Genomic DNA, 14,829 nt, shown 5'->3' on the forward strand with positions numbered 1-14,829 from the left:
GGGGTGTTGAAGGTCAACAGCTATAGCAGCACAGGGTTCGATCTCTGCAGAGGCAGATGACAAATGCCTTGTTCAGTTGCTGGCAAATGTTCTCAGCAAGTGCCAATTTGTAGTTGACAGGCAAGTGCCAATTTGTAGTTGACAAGAGCAACCTTTGATAGCAAACCATTCTGCTGCCAACCACAGGTAATTGTGGGGTTGTGGGACGCTGCCAACTATTATATAAACAAGTAGATTGATAAAAGGTTAAAACATAATCCCCAAAGTAAGACACCATAACCTTGCAAGTATAGTGATTTTTCTCATTTTTATAGTAGGTATTATTGATTCCAGATGTGTGTAGGACTAAGCAGCAGCTTGCAGCAAGCAGCAGCAAGTGGTAGCTGGAAGCAGGGTCTTAGTTTCCTAGTCTGGGAGTCCTTACCACTGGACCACAGGAGCCAGCAGTTAGGGCTAAGATCCCTAGTCTTGCCTGCCCAGTCAAGAACTAATTCAGGTGAGGAGGCAGAAGATAAAGAGTAAAGTAAAAAGTTTATTGAAGAGAAAAGTACATGAGGAAATGTGCATGGGCAAACTCAAGAGAGTCACACCTTTGGGAAATTTGAATCCTTTATAAACAGGCAGTTCTCTGGGTCTTTGTCTTTGCTCAGGCCAATCACCTTGCTTTGTTCCCCTTGGTTAATTTGTTGAAGGACTCTCCCCTGGGGTGCGCATGCACACCCTAGCCAAGATGGGTCTTGAAGTGAAGGCTTCTGGGAGGAGCAAGACTCATTATGGCCTGGAATTAATCCTCTGACTTTTGACTCCAAGGAGCCTTTTACATGTGTGAGTGAAGTCGCTCAGTCGTGTCCGACTCTTTGGGACCCCGTGGACTGTAGCCCCCCAGGCTCCTCCGTCCATGGGATTCTCCAGGCAAGAATACTGGAGTGGGTTGCCATTTCCTTCTCCAGGGTAGTGTCTGTGTAGTGTCTCCCTTATCAGACAGGGTTGTTTCCTTTCTTTGTCCTTGCCGTGATTATTCCCTTGAGGTAAGAGACAAAGATTGGCTATTTACCTTGTTTCTTCTGCTGGCTGTAACTTCTGCAACTGGAGACTATCTATCTCTTATCTCAAGAAATGCAAAGAGGAGGCTGGCTAATTGTAAATACCTCAACTGAAGCCCACCTATCTCTTATCTCAAGAATGCAAGCAGAAGGGTGGCTATAAATTTCTAACCTGGAGACCTTCTATCTCCTACTTCATTATTGTTTTCTTACTGCAAGAGTATTAATTTGCTAGATGCAAAATTGTTAAAGTCACATCCTAGATAAAGACAAGAAAGCCCTAATCATCTGTATCTCTATCACACAGAAGTAGCCATACTTTGGAGGCTATGACCTTCTGGTCTTCTGTTCTATGTATATTCTAGGTTTTACCAAGCTTGGACTTGGCAAAACTTGCCTCATGATGGGCCAATAAATACAAGCAAGATGTTAAGACAAGGAAGACACTTTATTCAGGGAGCCAGCTGACTGGGAAGATGGCAGGCTCGTGCCTCAAAATAACCAACTTGTTGGGTTCTTTTGTAGAGTCAGAGAGAAAGAAGCAATGAGGAAATAAAGTTGAAAGGCAGAATAAAGAGGGAAAGGCAGTGAGGGAGTAAAATGAAAGGGTATTCAATCTTGCAAAACATCTCTAGGGGAGAGGAAGGGGTGTGTTAATCTCCTATTCACAGGTGGGCAGGGACAGATCGTCTCTCACGAGCCGAACAAAGGCACTTTAGTTTACAGTCAGGCAGGGTTCTTTGAGGCAAGCCATTATGTATGATTATAATAACAAAAGCAATGAAAAGCAAGTCAAAGGAAATTTCCAATGTGGAGTAAGAATTGGCCTCCTCTCTGCAACATATTTATTCCAAGAGATATATCCCATTATACCAGTGGTGTTTACCACATTTTAAACATTTCCCATGATCAACATCTTTAGAGGATGTTTATTTTTGAATAGTGTTTTATACTGTGAAAGTATCACTGATGCTGCTGCTGCTAAGTCGCTTCAGTCATGTCCAACTCTGTGCGACTCCATAGATGGCAGCCCTCCAGGCTCCTCTGTCCATGGGATTCTCCAGGCAAGAACACTGGAGTGGGTTGCCATTTCCTCCTCCAATGCATGAAAGTGAAAAGTGAAAGTGAAGTTGCTCAGTCGTGTCTGACTCTTAGCGACCCCATGGACTGCAGCCTACCAGGCTCCTCTGTCCATGGAATTTGCCAGGCAAGAGTACTGGAGTGGGTTGCCATTGCCTTCTCTGAAAGTATCACAATTTACCCTAATTAATACTTTGTTGTTGAATAGTTAGGTCACTGCTAGTGTGAAATATGCTAAAATATTCATCCTTGGAGATGAGCATACATTGGAATATAATATTAGATATTAGAATGCTGAAACATGATAAAGTCCTTGTTATAAGAGGTCTTTTTACTATACCATTCAGTAGTATAAATTCCTCAAGGTGCAAATGATATTCCCAGTTTGCTTTTTATCAACAGCAGTTTCTTTCTGTTTGACCCCAGTGAGAAGAGTTGCAACAGAAACATGCACCTAGAGAACAAAGATGGCAGGCTGGCCTCTGGCAGGCTGGAGATGGAGCTACATCAGACATCTGCTCCCACGAGTGCTGGCCTGGGAGGCTCAGGGCTGGTGGAACTCAACACCAGCAACCGCAGGCCACAGCAAGGAGTTGGCAGGGCAGATTCCCTGAGCCCCTACCACAATGGGGCTGCTGGGCAGAGCTGCTGGGCTACTGTGGACCAGGATTTTGGCTCATTCCTCAAGGAGCGGAGGTGAGTTTAAAACAGTTTTATCTTATAAATGTGGAATTCACAAATACTGGATTTCCATGAGCATAGTTCCCTTACATTTTTTTGTGGGAAAAATTTCCAGATGTTCTGCAAGACTCTTTCCAGCACTAGATCACTTTCCTGGCGTGTTTTGAATGAATGCTGTTTCTAAAATGTGGCTAATGTAAATCCAAAAGGTAATAAAGATAGAAATCAGATCGGTCTCATCAACTGTGTACAAACTGGTTAGTAAGTATTTTCTTAGAGCTATTAACACTAGGATATAGATATACAGGAAAGAAGAGTATGTTAGTTATCTAGTATCAGATAACCTATTAGTCACTCAGTCATGTCTGACTCTTTGCAACCCCATGAACTATAGCCCGCCAGGCTCCTCTGCCCATGGAATTCTCCAGGCAAGAATACTGGAGTGGGTTGCCATTCCCTTCTCCTAGGGATGTTCTCCACCCAGGGATTGAACCTGGGTCTACATATTCCAAAATTCAGCATCTTAAAATGACACGTTTGTTTCCTTACAGTTTTGTGAGTCAGAAATCTGAGCATTGCTTAGCTGGATCCTCCACTTAAGGGTCTTTCACAGGCTGAGAATAAGTTGTCAGCAGAGGCTGACCGTCGTTCAAGTGGGTAGGGTCTGCTTCCAAACTCATCATTGTTGGCTGGACTTAGTTCTTCCTGGGCAGATGGTCTAAGGTCCTCAGTCCCTTGCCAGGTGGCCTGCTCCATCAAGGCTAGCATGAGAGACAGTCCTTTGTAACCTAATCATAGAAGTAACTCCCCATCATTCTTGCTGTGTTCTGTTAGGATGAGTCACTAGGTTGCGCCCACAATGTAGGGGATGGGATCACATACGGACGTGAACACATGGAGTATGTCACAAAAGTGGATGAATCTGCCTGCCCACATAGAAGACACAAGAGACATGAGTTTGATCCCTGGGTCAGGAAGATCCTGTGGGATAGGAAATGGCAACCCACTCCAGTACTCTTTTCTGGAAAAGTCCATGGACAGAGGAGCCTGGTGGGCTACAGTCCATTGGACTGCAGACAGTTGGACACAATGGAGCACACCCCCCCCCCCCCCACACACACACATTTTTAGTTTAGTTTAATAAAGCAAATTCCATACTGTTTTCCATAATGGCTCTATCATTTTACATTCCCACCAACAGTGTATGCGGGTTCCCTTTTCTCTACATCCTTACCAACAATTGATATTTGCAGACTTTTGATGACAGCCGTTCTGACAAGCCTGAGATGATATCTCATTTTGTGGTTTTGATTTGCATTTCCCTGATGATGAGTGATGTTGAGCATCTTTTCACGTGTCTGTTGGGCATCTGTATGTCTTCTTTGGAAAATTATCTATTCAGGTACTCTGCTCATTTTTTAATCAGATTGTTTGGTTTTTTGATGTTGAGCTGGTGAATTCTTTTTATATTTTGGATATTAACTCCTTTTTGGATGTATCATTTGCAAATATCTTCTCCCATTAAGTAGGTGGCCTTTTTGTTTTGTTGATAGATTCTTTCACTGTGCAAAAGCTTTGATGTGTACATTTATTTTTCCTTTTGTTTCCCTTGTCTGAGAAGACATATCCCCCAAAATATTGCCAAGACAGATGTCAGTGAGCATACAGCTTATGTTTTCTTCTAGAATTTTATGATTTCAGGCCCTGGATTTTAGTCTTTAATTCATTTTTTTTTTTTTTTTTTGTACTAGGAATGAGGAAGTAGTCGTTTGATTTTTTTTTTTTTTTGCTTGTAGAGGTACAGTTTTCCCACTATTATTTATTGAAGAGGTTATCTTTTCCCCATTGTATACTCTTGCTTCTTTTATAATAGATTAATTGCCCATTTGAGCTTTTCATTTCTTCTGTTTGATTGAGCTATGTATCTTTTGTGTGTGTGTGTGTGTGCTAGTACCATGCTGTTTTGATTTTTGTAGGTTTGTAGTATAGTTTGAAGCCAAGAAGTGTGATACACCAGTTTTGCTCTTTTTAGAGTTTGTTTTGGCTATTGAGGGGTTTTTATGTTTCCATCCAAATTTTAGAATTATTTGTTCAAATTCTATGGGAAATACTATTGGTATTTTGATAGGTCTTACATCGAATCTGTAGATTGCCTTGGGTAATATTAACATTAATACTTGGGTCATTTTAGCAATATTATTTTTTCCAATCCATGAGCACAATATATCTTTCCGTTTGTTTGTGTCATCTTGAATATCTTTCATTAATAAGTGTGGGTCTTTTACCTTCTTGGCTAGAGTCATTCCTAGATGTTTTAGTCTTTTTGATTCAATTGTAAATGGTATTGTTTTCTTGTTTTCTCTTTCTGATAGTTTGTTGTTGGTCATTGTTCAGTCGCTAAGTTGTGTCTGACTCTTTGTGACCCCATGGACTACAGCACACCAGGCTTCCCTGTCCTTCACTATTTCCCTGAGTTTGCTCAAACTCTTATCCATTGAGTTGTTGATCAATGGCCATCCAACCATATCATCTTATTCTACCCTCTTCTCCTTTTGCCTTCAGTCTTTCCCAGCATAAGGATCTTTTCCAATGAGTAGGCTCTTCACATTAGGTAGCCAAAGTATTGGAGCTTCAGCTTCAGCATCAGTCCTTCCAATGAATATTCAGGGTTGATTTCCTTTAGGATTGACTGGTTTGATCTCCTTGTTGTCCAAGGGACTCTCAAGAGTTTCTCTAGCACCACAGTTCAGAAGAATAAATTCTTCAGCACTCTGCCTTCTTTATAGTTTGTTGTTAGTATATAGAAATGAACAGATTCCTGTATATTAATTTTATATCTTGCCACTTTATCAAATTCATTGATGAGTTCCAGTAGTTTTTTGATGGCATATGTAGGATTTTCTATTTATGGTATCATGTCTTCTGCAGTGACAGTTTTCTTTCTACATTTTCCATTTGCATTAAAAATTTTTTTCTTGTCTGGTTGCTGTAGCTATGAATTTCAACGTTGTGTTGAATAAAAGAGGTTCAAGGGGGCATCCTTGTCTTGTTCCTGAAGTTAGAAGTAATGCTCTCAGCTTTTACCATTGAGAAAGATATTAGCTGTGGGCTTTTCATATATGGCCTTTTCTATGTTTATGTATGTTTCCTCCATACTCACTTTGTTCAGAGTTTTTATCATGAATAGATGTTGAATTTTGTCAAAAGCTTTTTCCTGCATCTATTGATGTGGTCATATAATTTTTATTCTTCAGTTTGTTAATGTGATGTATAATTGTATGATTGATTTTTCCATCCTTGCATTCCTGGGATACTCACTTGATTATCATGCATGATCTTATTAATGTATTTTTGAATTTGGTTTATTAATATTTTTTTGAGGATTTTGTATCTCTGTTCACTAGTGATATTGGCTTTTAATTTTCTTATTTTAATTTTAAAAGCTATCATTGCCTAGTTTTAGTATCAGAGTGATGTTGGCCTTGTAGAAAGAGTCCAGACGTTTTCTTCCTCTGCAGTTTTAAAGAATAATTTGAGAGGATAGATGTTAATTCTTCCTTAAATGTTTGGTAGAATTGGCCTGTGAAGCCATCTGGTCATGGGCTTTTGTTTTTTGGGAATTTTTTAAAATTACTAATTCAGTTTCATTACTGATAATTTATCTGTTCATATTTCTTATTCATTCAGTCTTTGGAGATTGTACACTTATAGGAATTTGTCCATTTCTTCTAGGTTGTTCATTTCATTGTTTGTAGTAATCTCTTATGATCTTCTGTATGTCTGTCACTTCTCCTTTTCTCATTTCTGATTTTATTGACTTTGGCCCTCTCTTTGTTTTCTTGATAAGTTTGGCTAAAGGTTTGTCAATTTTGTAATCTTTTCAAAGAACCAGTTCTTAATTTCATTGATCTTTTTATTGGCTTATTTTGGTTTTTATTTCATTTATTTCTGCATTGATCTTTATTATTTCCTTCCTTTTACTAACATTGGGTTTTGTACATATTTCTCTAGTTCCATTAAGCATAAGCTTATATTGTTTATTTGGGACTTTTCTGCTATACTGAAGTAGGCATCTCTCTTTATAAACTTCACTCTTATAATGGCTTTTGCTGCATCTCATGGATATTGGATCATTGTGTTTCTGTTTTCATTTGTCTCCAGGTATTTTTTTATTTGCTCTTTGATTTTTCCAGTGATCCATTGGTTGTTTAGTAACATATTGGTTAGTTTCTATGTGTTTGTATTTCTTGCAGGTTTTTTGTTCTTTTTCTCCTTGTAGTTGATTTCTAGTCTCATAGTGCTGTGGTTGGCAAAGATGATTTCAGTCTTCTTACATTTATCGAAATTGTTTTGTGACCTAGCATGTGAACTATCCTGGAGAAAGTCCCATGTGCACTTGAAAAGAATGTATATTCTGGTGCTTTGGGATGGAATGTCCTATGGATATCTATTAAATCCATTTGGTTTAATATGTTGTTTAAGGCCAGCATTTCCTTATTGATAATCTGTCTGGATGGTCTGTTCATTGATCTAAGTGGGGTGTTAATGTTCTCTAGTATTATTGTGTTACTGTCAGTATCTCCCTTTATATCTGTTAATATTTGATGTATGTATTTAGGCAACCTTATGTTGAATGCATATATTTACAATTGCTACATTTTCTTCTTGGGTTAATTCCTTGATCATTATGTAATATCATTCTTTGTCTTTTATGACAGCTCTTTGTTTTGAAGTCTATTTTGTTTAAGTTTTCCTACCTTGGTTTTCTTTTTGTTTCCATTTGCATAGGATACTTTTTTTCCTGTTCCCTTTCAGTCTTTGTGTGTCTTTAGAAATGAGTCTCTGGTAGGCAGAATATATATGGGTCTTGTTTTAATATACATTCAGGCTCTTTACATTCTTAGATTGGAACATTTAATCCATTTATCTTTTAAGTAGTTATTGATAGGTATGTACTTATTACACTTTTATGATGTTAATTGTTTTGGGGTCATTTTTATGGTTCTTTTTGTTCTTTTCTTTTTTAAAACTCTTTACTTTTGATCTGATGACTATATATGGTGTTCATGTTTTTTTCTTTTGTGTATCTATTGTAGATTTTTGGTTATTTATGGAGTTTTATATGGAGCAATCTATCTATATATACATGGTTACTTTAGTTTATTAATCTCTTAAGTTTGAATGTTTTTAACAACACTGCATTTTTACTCCCCTCTCAACTTTTACATTTTGACATCATATTTTGTATCCTTTAGCTTTGTGTATCCTTTAACTAATTGTGGACATTGATGATTTTATTACTTTTGTCTTTTAAACTATTACTATCTTTATAAGTAGTTGATCTATTACATTAAGTGTATATTTGCCTTAGCCAATGAGATTTATCCTTCAGTCATTTTCATATTTCTAGTTGTAGCCTTTCCTTTTTGTTTAGAGAAGTCCCTTAAATAATTCTTGTAAGGCTGGTTTGATGGTGCTGAACTCCTCTAGATTTTGCTTGTCTGTAAATTTTTTGATCTCTCCATCAAATCTGAATGAAAGCCTTGCCAGGTAGAGTATTCTTGGTTGTGGTTTTTCACTTTCATCACTTTGAATATATCAAGTCATTCTCTTTTGGACCGCATAGCTTCTGCTAAAAAATCAGCTGATGGTCTTGTGTGAGTTTCCTCATACATTACTAGTTGTTTTTCCTTTGCTATTTTTAATATTCTCGACTCATCTTTAATTTTTGTCATTTTAATTACAATGTGTCTTGGTGTGGATCTCTTTGGGTTGATCCTATTTGGAACTTTCTGGGCTTCTTGGACTTGAATGTCTGTTTCCTTTTCCAGGTTAGAAATGTTTTCAATTACTATGTCTTCAAATAAGTTCTCTGCCACTTTCTCTCTCCTTCTTCTTGGAATCCTATAATGTGAAAGTTAGTATGTTGATGCCGTCCCAGAAGTCTCTCCATTTTTAAAATTCTTTTTTCTTTTTTATATTCAGCTTGCATGATTCTCACTACTCTTTCAGTTCACTTATCTGCTCCTCTGTATCACCTAATATACTGCAAAATTTCTTTTGGTGTATTTTTGTTTAAGTTATCCTTCAATTATGGTTGATTTTTCTTTATAATTTCTGTTTTCCTTAAACTTCTCACTGTGTTCATCCATTCTTCTAAATGTGTTGAGCATGTTTATGGTCATTTTCATGGAAACTCTATTAGGTAGATTGGTTATCTCCACTTTGCTTTGTTCTTCTGGCGTTTTATCTTGTTCCATCATTTTGGAATATATTCCTCTGTTATTTCATTTTTATTAATTCTATACTTTTATTTCAAAGCATTAAGTAGAATGCTTACACTTTTGTGTCTTAGAGAAGTGGCTTTATGTAGGAGATATGCTTATGTGTCCCAGAAGTCTACTCGTTCTGGTCACCAGAGCCAAATGCACTATGGATGCTCCCAGGGTGGGCTGTGTGGGTCCTTCTGTTGTGATGAGATGACTACTGTGGTTGGTCTGGTAGGTGTGGTTGGCCTCTGGTCTGCTGATTGCCAGGCCCTGCCCTGGAAGTTGATGGGTGTGGCTGGGTCACATGGTAGATGGCTGAAGAGCTCCAAAGTGTCACAGGGCTAGTGCTGTAACTACTGTTGTTTCTGCTGCTGCCAAAGCCACAAAGTTGAACCAAAGAAAGAGTTGGAGTATTTGGATGAAGACATGGGATTTGGTCTCTTTAACTAATCATCAAAAAGCAATCAATTTAGCCACTTTATTTATGAAACAAGAAATTAAAGACTAACTTCTCTTTTAAAAAAAGATCAAAGATCCTGGATCTAGTGTTGGCTTATTGATGGCTGGTCTGGGCTGGTGGGGCTAGTGGAGCTAGTGTTATTTTGCTGGTGGGTGGCACTTAGGCCTAGGGAGTCCCAGGGCTAGTGCTGGACTGCTAGTGGGTAGACCAGGGTGCTGGAGTCTTTGGTTCTAGGACCCTGGGGGTCCCAGAGCTGGTGTCAGTCCACTGGTGGGCCAAGCTGAATCCTGGGGTCTCTGGCTACAGAGTCTAGAGTTTTTCAGAGCTGGTGGTAGCTCTCTGTTATGTGCATGTGAAGTGTGTGCATGCTCAGTTATGTCCAGCTCTTTGCAACCCCATGGACTATAACCCGTCAGGCTCCTCTGTCCATGAAATTTTCCAGGCAAGAATACTGGAGTAGGTTGCCATTTCCTACTCAAGGGAATCTTCTTGACCCAGAGATTGAGCTCATGTATATGTCTACCTCACACAACCTGTGACCAAGCAAGTACCTCGTGATGTGAGGTACATAAACGATCTCAACTGTTACGTAGTCAGTTCAGTTCAGTTGCCCAGTCGTGTCCTACTCTTTGAGACCTCATGAACTGCAGCATGCCAGGCCTCCCTGTCCATCACCAGCTCCCGGAGTCCACTCAAATCCATGTTGATCGAGTCAGTGATGCCATCCAACCATCTCATCCTCTGTCGTCCCCTTCTCCTCCTGCCCTCAATCTTTCCCAGCATCAGGGTCTTTTCCAATGAGTCAGCATAGTCACTATTTACAAAACATGGGATGAAAGCCTGAACAAGCCATCTTGGCCAATTTGCTCTCGCCTCACATTCTATGTGCAGTCCATCTTCTGTGATGTTCCCTTGGCAAGTAACACTGACCCTTGGATTTACATCTTGCTACAGCAGTAACTACAACAACTATCAGTTACACCCCTGATACAAAACAAAACCCAATGCCAGGTATCACCTGGAAATCATGTTGAAGTCCTTGCCCTCATGGGGCTGGAAAAGCCAGTCACCACATGTGGAGCACCTTTATTTTACGCAGCCAGGTCCATTCCACCATCTGTCCTTGTGAAATTGCGGGAAAACCTCTACAGGGGCAACTCCACTCCTGCGGAATTTTATTAAGGACCCATAAAACCCCCTACAGGTGCTGCACCAACTGCTTCAAGGTGGAGATTTTAGTGGCATTCACAGCCCACCCAAAGGTTCCGAATACTTTCACACTGTTTTAAATCCGCAAGAGAATCAGAGGGTAGTAGCACATCACAGCACACAGCCTGTACAGTACACAGTCCTACTAAACATATATCACATGATATAGCCTTGACAGCACACTGTTCTACTAAACCTACATCACAGGACGTGGCCTGTACAGTACACTGATCTATTAAACATACATCACAGCACACAGCCTTTATGGCACACTGTTCTCCTAACCCTATATCACAGGACACAGCCTTTACAGCACACTGTTCTCCTAAACCTACCTCACAGGACACAGCCTTTATAGTACAGTGTTCTACTAAACCTACATCATAGCACTCAGCCTTTACAGTACACAGTCCTGCTAAACCTATATTACATGACACAGCCTTGACAGCACACTATTCTACTAAACCTACATCACAAGACATGGCCTGTACAGTACACTGATCTATTAAACATACATCACAGCACACAGCCTTTATAGCATACTGTTGTCCTAACCCTACATCACAGGACACGGCCTGTGCAGTACACTGTTCTACATAAGACACAGCCTTTATAGTACAATGTTCTACTAAACCTACATCACAGCACACAGCCTTTACAGCACACTGTTCTACTAAGCCTACATCACAGGACACGGCCTGTACAGTACACTGTTCTACTAAACCTATAATCACAGGACACGGCCTGTACAGTTCACTGATCTATTAAACATACATCATGACACACAGCCTTTACGGCACACTGTTCTCCTAACCCTACATCACAGGACACAGCCTTTACAGCACATTGTTCTCCTAAACCTACATCACAGGACAAAGCCCTTACAGCACAGTGTTCTACTAAACGTACATCACAGCACACAGCCTTTACAGTACACTGTTCTATGAAACCTACATCACAGGACACAGCCTGTGCAGCACAGGGTTCTACTAAACCTACATCACAGCACACAGCCTGTACACTACACTGTTCTACTAAACCTATATCACAGGACACATCATTTACAATACACTGTTCTACTAATCTACATCACAGGACTCAGCCTTTAGAGTACACAGTTCTAAATCTACATCACAGGAAACAGCCCTATGGTACACTGTTCTACTAAACCTACGTCACAGGAAACAACCTTTACAGCACAGTGTTCTACAAAACCTACATCACAGGAGACAGCCTTTACAGTACACTGTTCTACTAAACCTACATCACAGGACACAGCCTGTACAGTACACTGTTGTACTAAATCTACATCACAGACAACAGTGGTTATGGTACACTCTTCTACTAAACCTACATCACAAGACATAGCCTGTTCAGCACAGGGTTCTACTAAACCTACATCACAGCACACAGCCTCTACAGTACACTGTTCTACTAAACCTATATCACAGGACACAGCCTTTACAGCACACGGTTCTACTAAATATACATCACAGGACACAGCCGTTACATTAAACTGTTCTACTAGATCTACATCACAGGACACAGCCTTTACAATACACTGTTCTACTAAACCTACATCACAGGTTCTACTTAACCTACATCACAGGACACAGCCTTTACAGTACACTGTTCTACTAAAGCTAACTCACAGGACACCTGGGTTACAGCACAGTGTTCTACTAAACCTACTTCACATCTAACAGCCGTTACAGTATACTGTTGTACAAACCTACATCACAGCACACAGCCTTACAGTACATTGTTCTACTAAATCTACATCACAGGACACAGCCTGTGCAGTACACTGTTCTACTAAACCTACATCACAGGACACAGCTGTTATGGCACACTGTTCTAGTAAACCTACATCACAGGACACAGCATTTACAGCACATTGTTCTACTAAACCTGCATCATAGGACACAGCGTTTAGAGTACACTGTTCTCCTAAACCTACATCACAGGACACAGCCTTTACAGCACACTGTTCTACTAAACCTACATCACAGGACACAGGCTTTACAGTACACTCTTCTACTAAACCTACATCACAGGACACAGCCTTTACAGCACAGTGTTTCTAAACCTACATCACAGCACACAGACTTTACAGTACATTGTTCTACTAAACCTACATCACAGGACACAGCCATTTCAACAAGTTCAGTTCAGTTCAGTTCAGTCGCTCAGTCATGTCCGACTCTTTGCGACCCCATGAATTGTAGCATGCCAGGCCTCCCTGTCCATCACCAACTCCCAGAGTTCACTCAGACTCAAGTCCATCGAGTCCATGAGACCATCCAGCCATCTCATCCTCTGTCGTCCCCTTCTCCTCCTGCCCCCAATCCCTCCCAGCATCAGAATCTTTTCCAATGAGTCAACTCTTCACATGAGGTGGCCAAAGTACTGGAGTTTCAGCTTTAGTGTCATTCCTTCCAAAGAAAACCCAGGACTGATCTCCTTTAGAATGGACTGGTTGGATCTCCTTGCAGTCCATGGGACTCTCAAGAGTCTTCTCCAACACCACAGTTCAAAAGCATCAATTCTTTGGCGCTCAGCTTTCTTTACATCCGACTCTCACATCCATACATGACTATTGGAAAAACCATAGCCTTAACTAGATGGACCTTTGTTGGCAAAGTAATGTCTCTGCTTTTGAATATGCTATCTAGGTTGGTCATAACTTTCCTTCCAAGGAGTAAGCGTCTTTTAATTTCATTGCTGCAATCCCTGTCTGCCGTGATTTTGGAGCCCAGAAAAATAAAGTCTGACACTGTTTCCACTGTTTCCCCATCTATTTCCCATAAAGTGATGGGACTACATGCCATGATCTTCATTTTCTGAATGTTGAGCTTTAAGCCAACTGTTTCACTCTCCTCTTTCACTTTCATCAAAAGGCTTTTTAGTTCCTCTTCACTTTCTGCCATATGGGTGGTGTCTGCATATCTGAGGTTATTGATATTTCTCCCAGCAATCTTGATTCCAGCTTGTGCTTCTTCCAGCCCAGCATTTCTCACGATGTACTCTGCATAGAAGTTAAATAAGCAGGGTGACAATATACAGCTTTGACGTACTCCTTTTCCTTTTTGGAACCAGTCTGTTGTTCCATGTCCAGTTCTAACTGTTGCTTCCTGACCTGCATATAGGTTTCTCAAGAGGCAGGTCAGGTGGTCTGGTATTCCCATCTCTTTCAGAATTTTCCACAGTTTATTGTAATCCACACAGTCAAAGGCTGTGGCATAGTCAATAAAGCAGAAATAGATGTTTTTCTGGAACTCTCTTGCTTTTTCGATGATCCAGCTGATGTTGGCAATTTGGTCTCTGGTTCCTCTGCCTTTTCTAAAACCAGCTTGAACATCTGGAAGTTCCTGGTTCATGTATTGCTGAAGCCTGGCTTGGAGAATATTGAGCATTACTTTACTAGCGTGTGAGATGACTGCCATTGTGTGGTAGCTTGAGCATTCTTTGGCATTGCCTTTCTTTGGGATTGGAGTGAAAACTGACCTTTTCCAGTCCTGTGGCCACTGCTGAGTTTTCCAAATTTGCTGGCATATTGATTGCAGCACTTTCACAGCATCATCCTTCAGGATTTGAAATAGCTCAACTGGAATTCCATCACCTCCACTAGCTCTGTTCGTAGTGATGCTTTCTAAGGCCCACTTGACTTCACATTCCAGGATGTCTGGCTCTAGGTCAGTGATCACACCATCGTGATTATCTTCATCATGAAAATCTATTTTGTACAGTTTTTCTGTGTATTCTTGCCACCTCTTCTTAATATCTTCTGCTTCTGTTAGGTCCATACCATTTCTGACCTTTATCGAGCCCATCTTTGCATGAAATGTTCCCTTGGTATATCTAATTTTCTTGAAGATATCTCTAGTCTTTCCCATTCTGTTGTTTTCCTCTATTTCTTTGCATTGATTGCTGAAGAAGGCTTTCTTATCTCTTCTTGCTATTCTTTGGAACTCTGCATTCAAATGCTTATATCTTTACTTTTCTCCTTTGCTTTTTGCTTCTCTTCTTTTCACAGCTATTTGTAAGGCCTACCTAGACAGCCATTTTGTTTTTTTCATTTCTTTTC

At 40.1% G+C, this 14,829-nt stretch overlaps 1 protein-coding gene across 1 annotated transcript in view; it reads left to right on the forward strand.

Moving 5' to 3' along the window:
• Positions 1-14,829, forward strand: part of OCA2 (OCA2 melanosomal transmembrane protein) — a 284,959-nt gene that overhangs the window by 29,290 nt on the left and 240,840 nt on the right. Inside the window, exon 2 of the mRNA XM_070381524.1 lies at positions 2,550-2,819. Coding sequence (XP_070237625.1) covers positions 2,572-2,819 — 248 coding nt within the window. The 5' untranslated portion in view covers positions 2,550-2,571. The remainder of the gene's footprint in view (positions 1-2,549; positions 2,820-14,829) is intronic.

This window comes from Bos mutus, chromosome 2 (genome assembly GCF_027580195.1).
Source record: "Bos mutus isolate GX-2022 chromosome 2, NWIPB_WYAK_1.1, whole genome shotgun sequence".
Lineage (NCBI taxonomy): Eukaryota > Metazoa > Chordata > Mammalia > Artiodactyla > Bovidae > Bos > Bos mutus.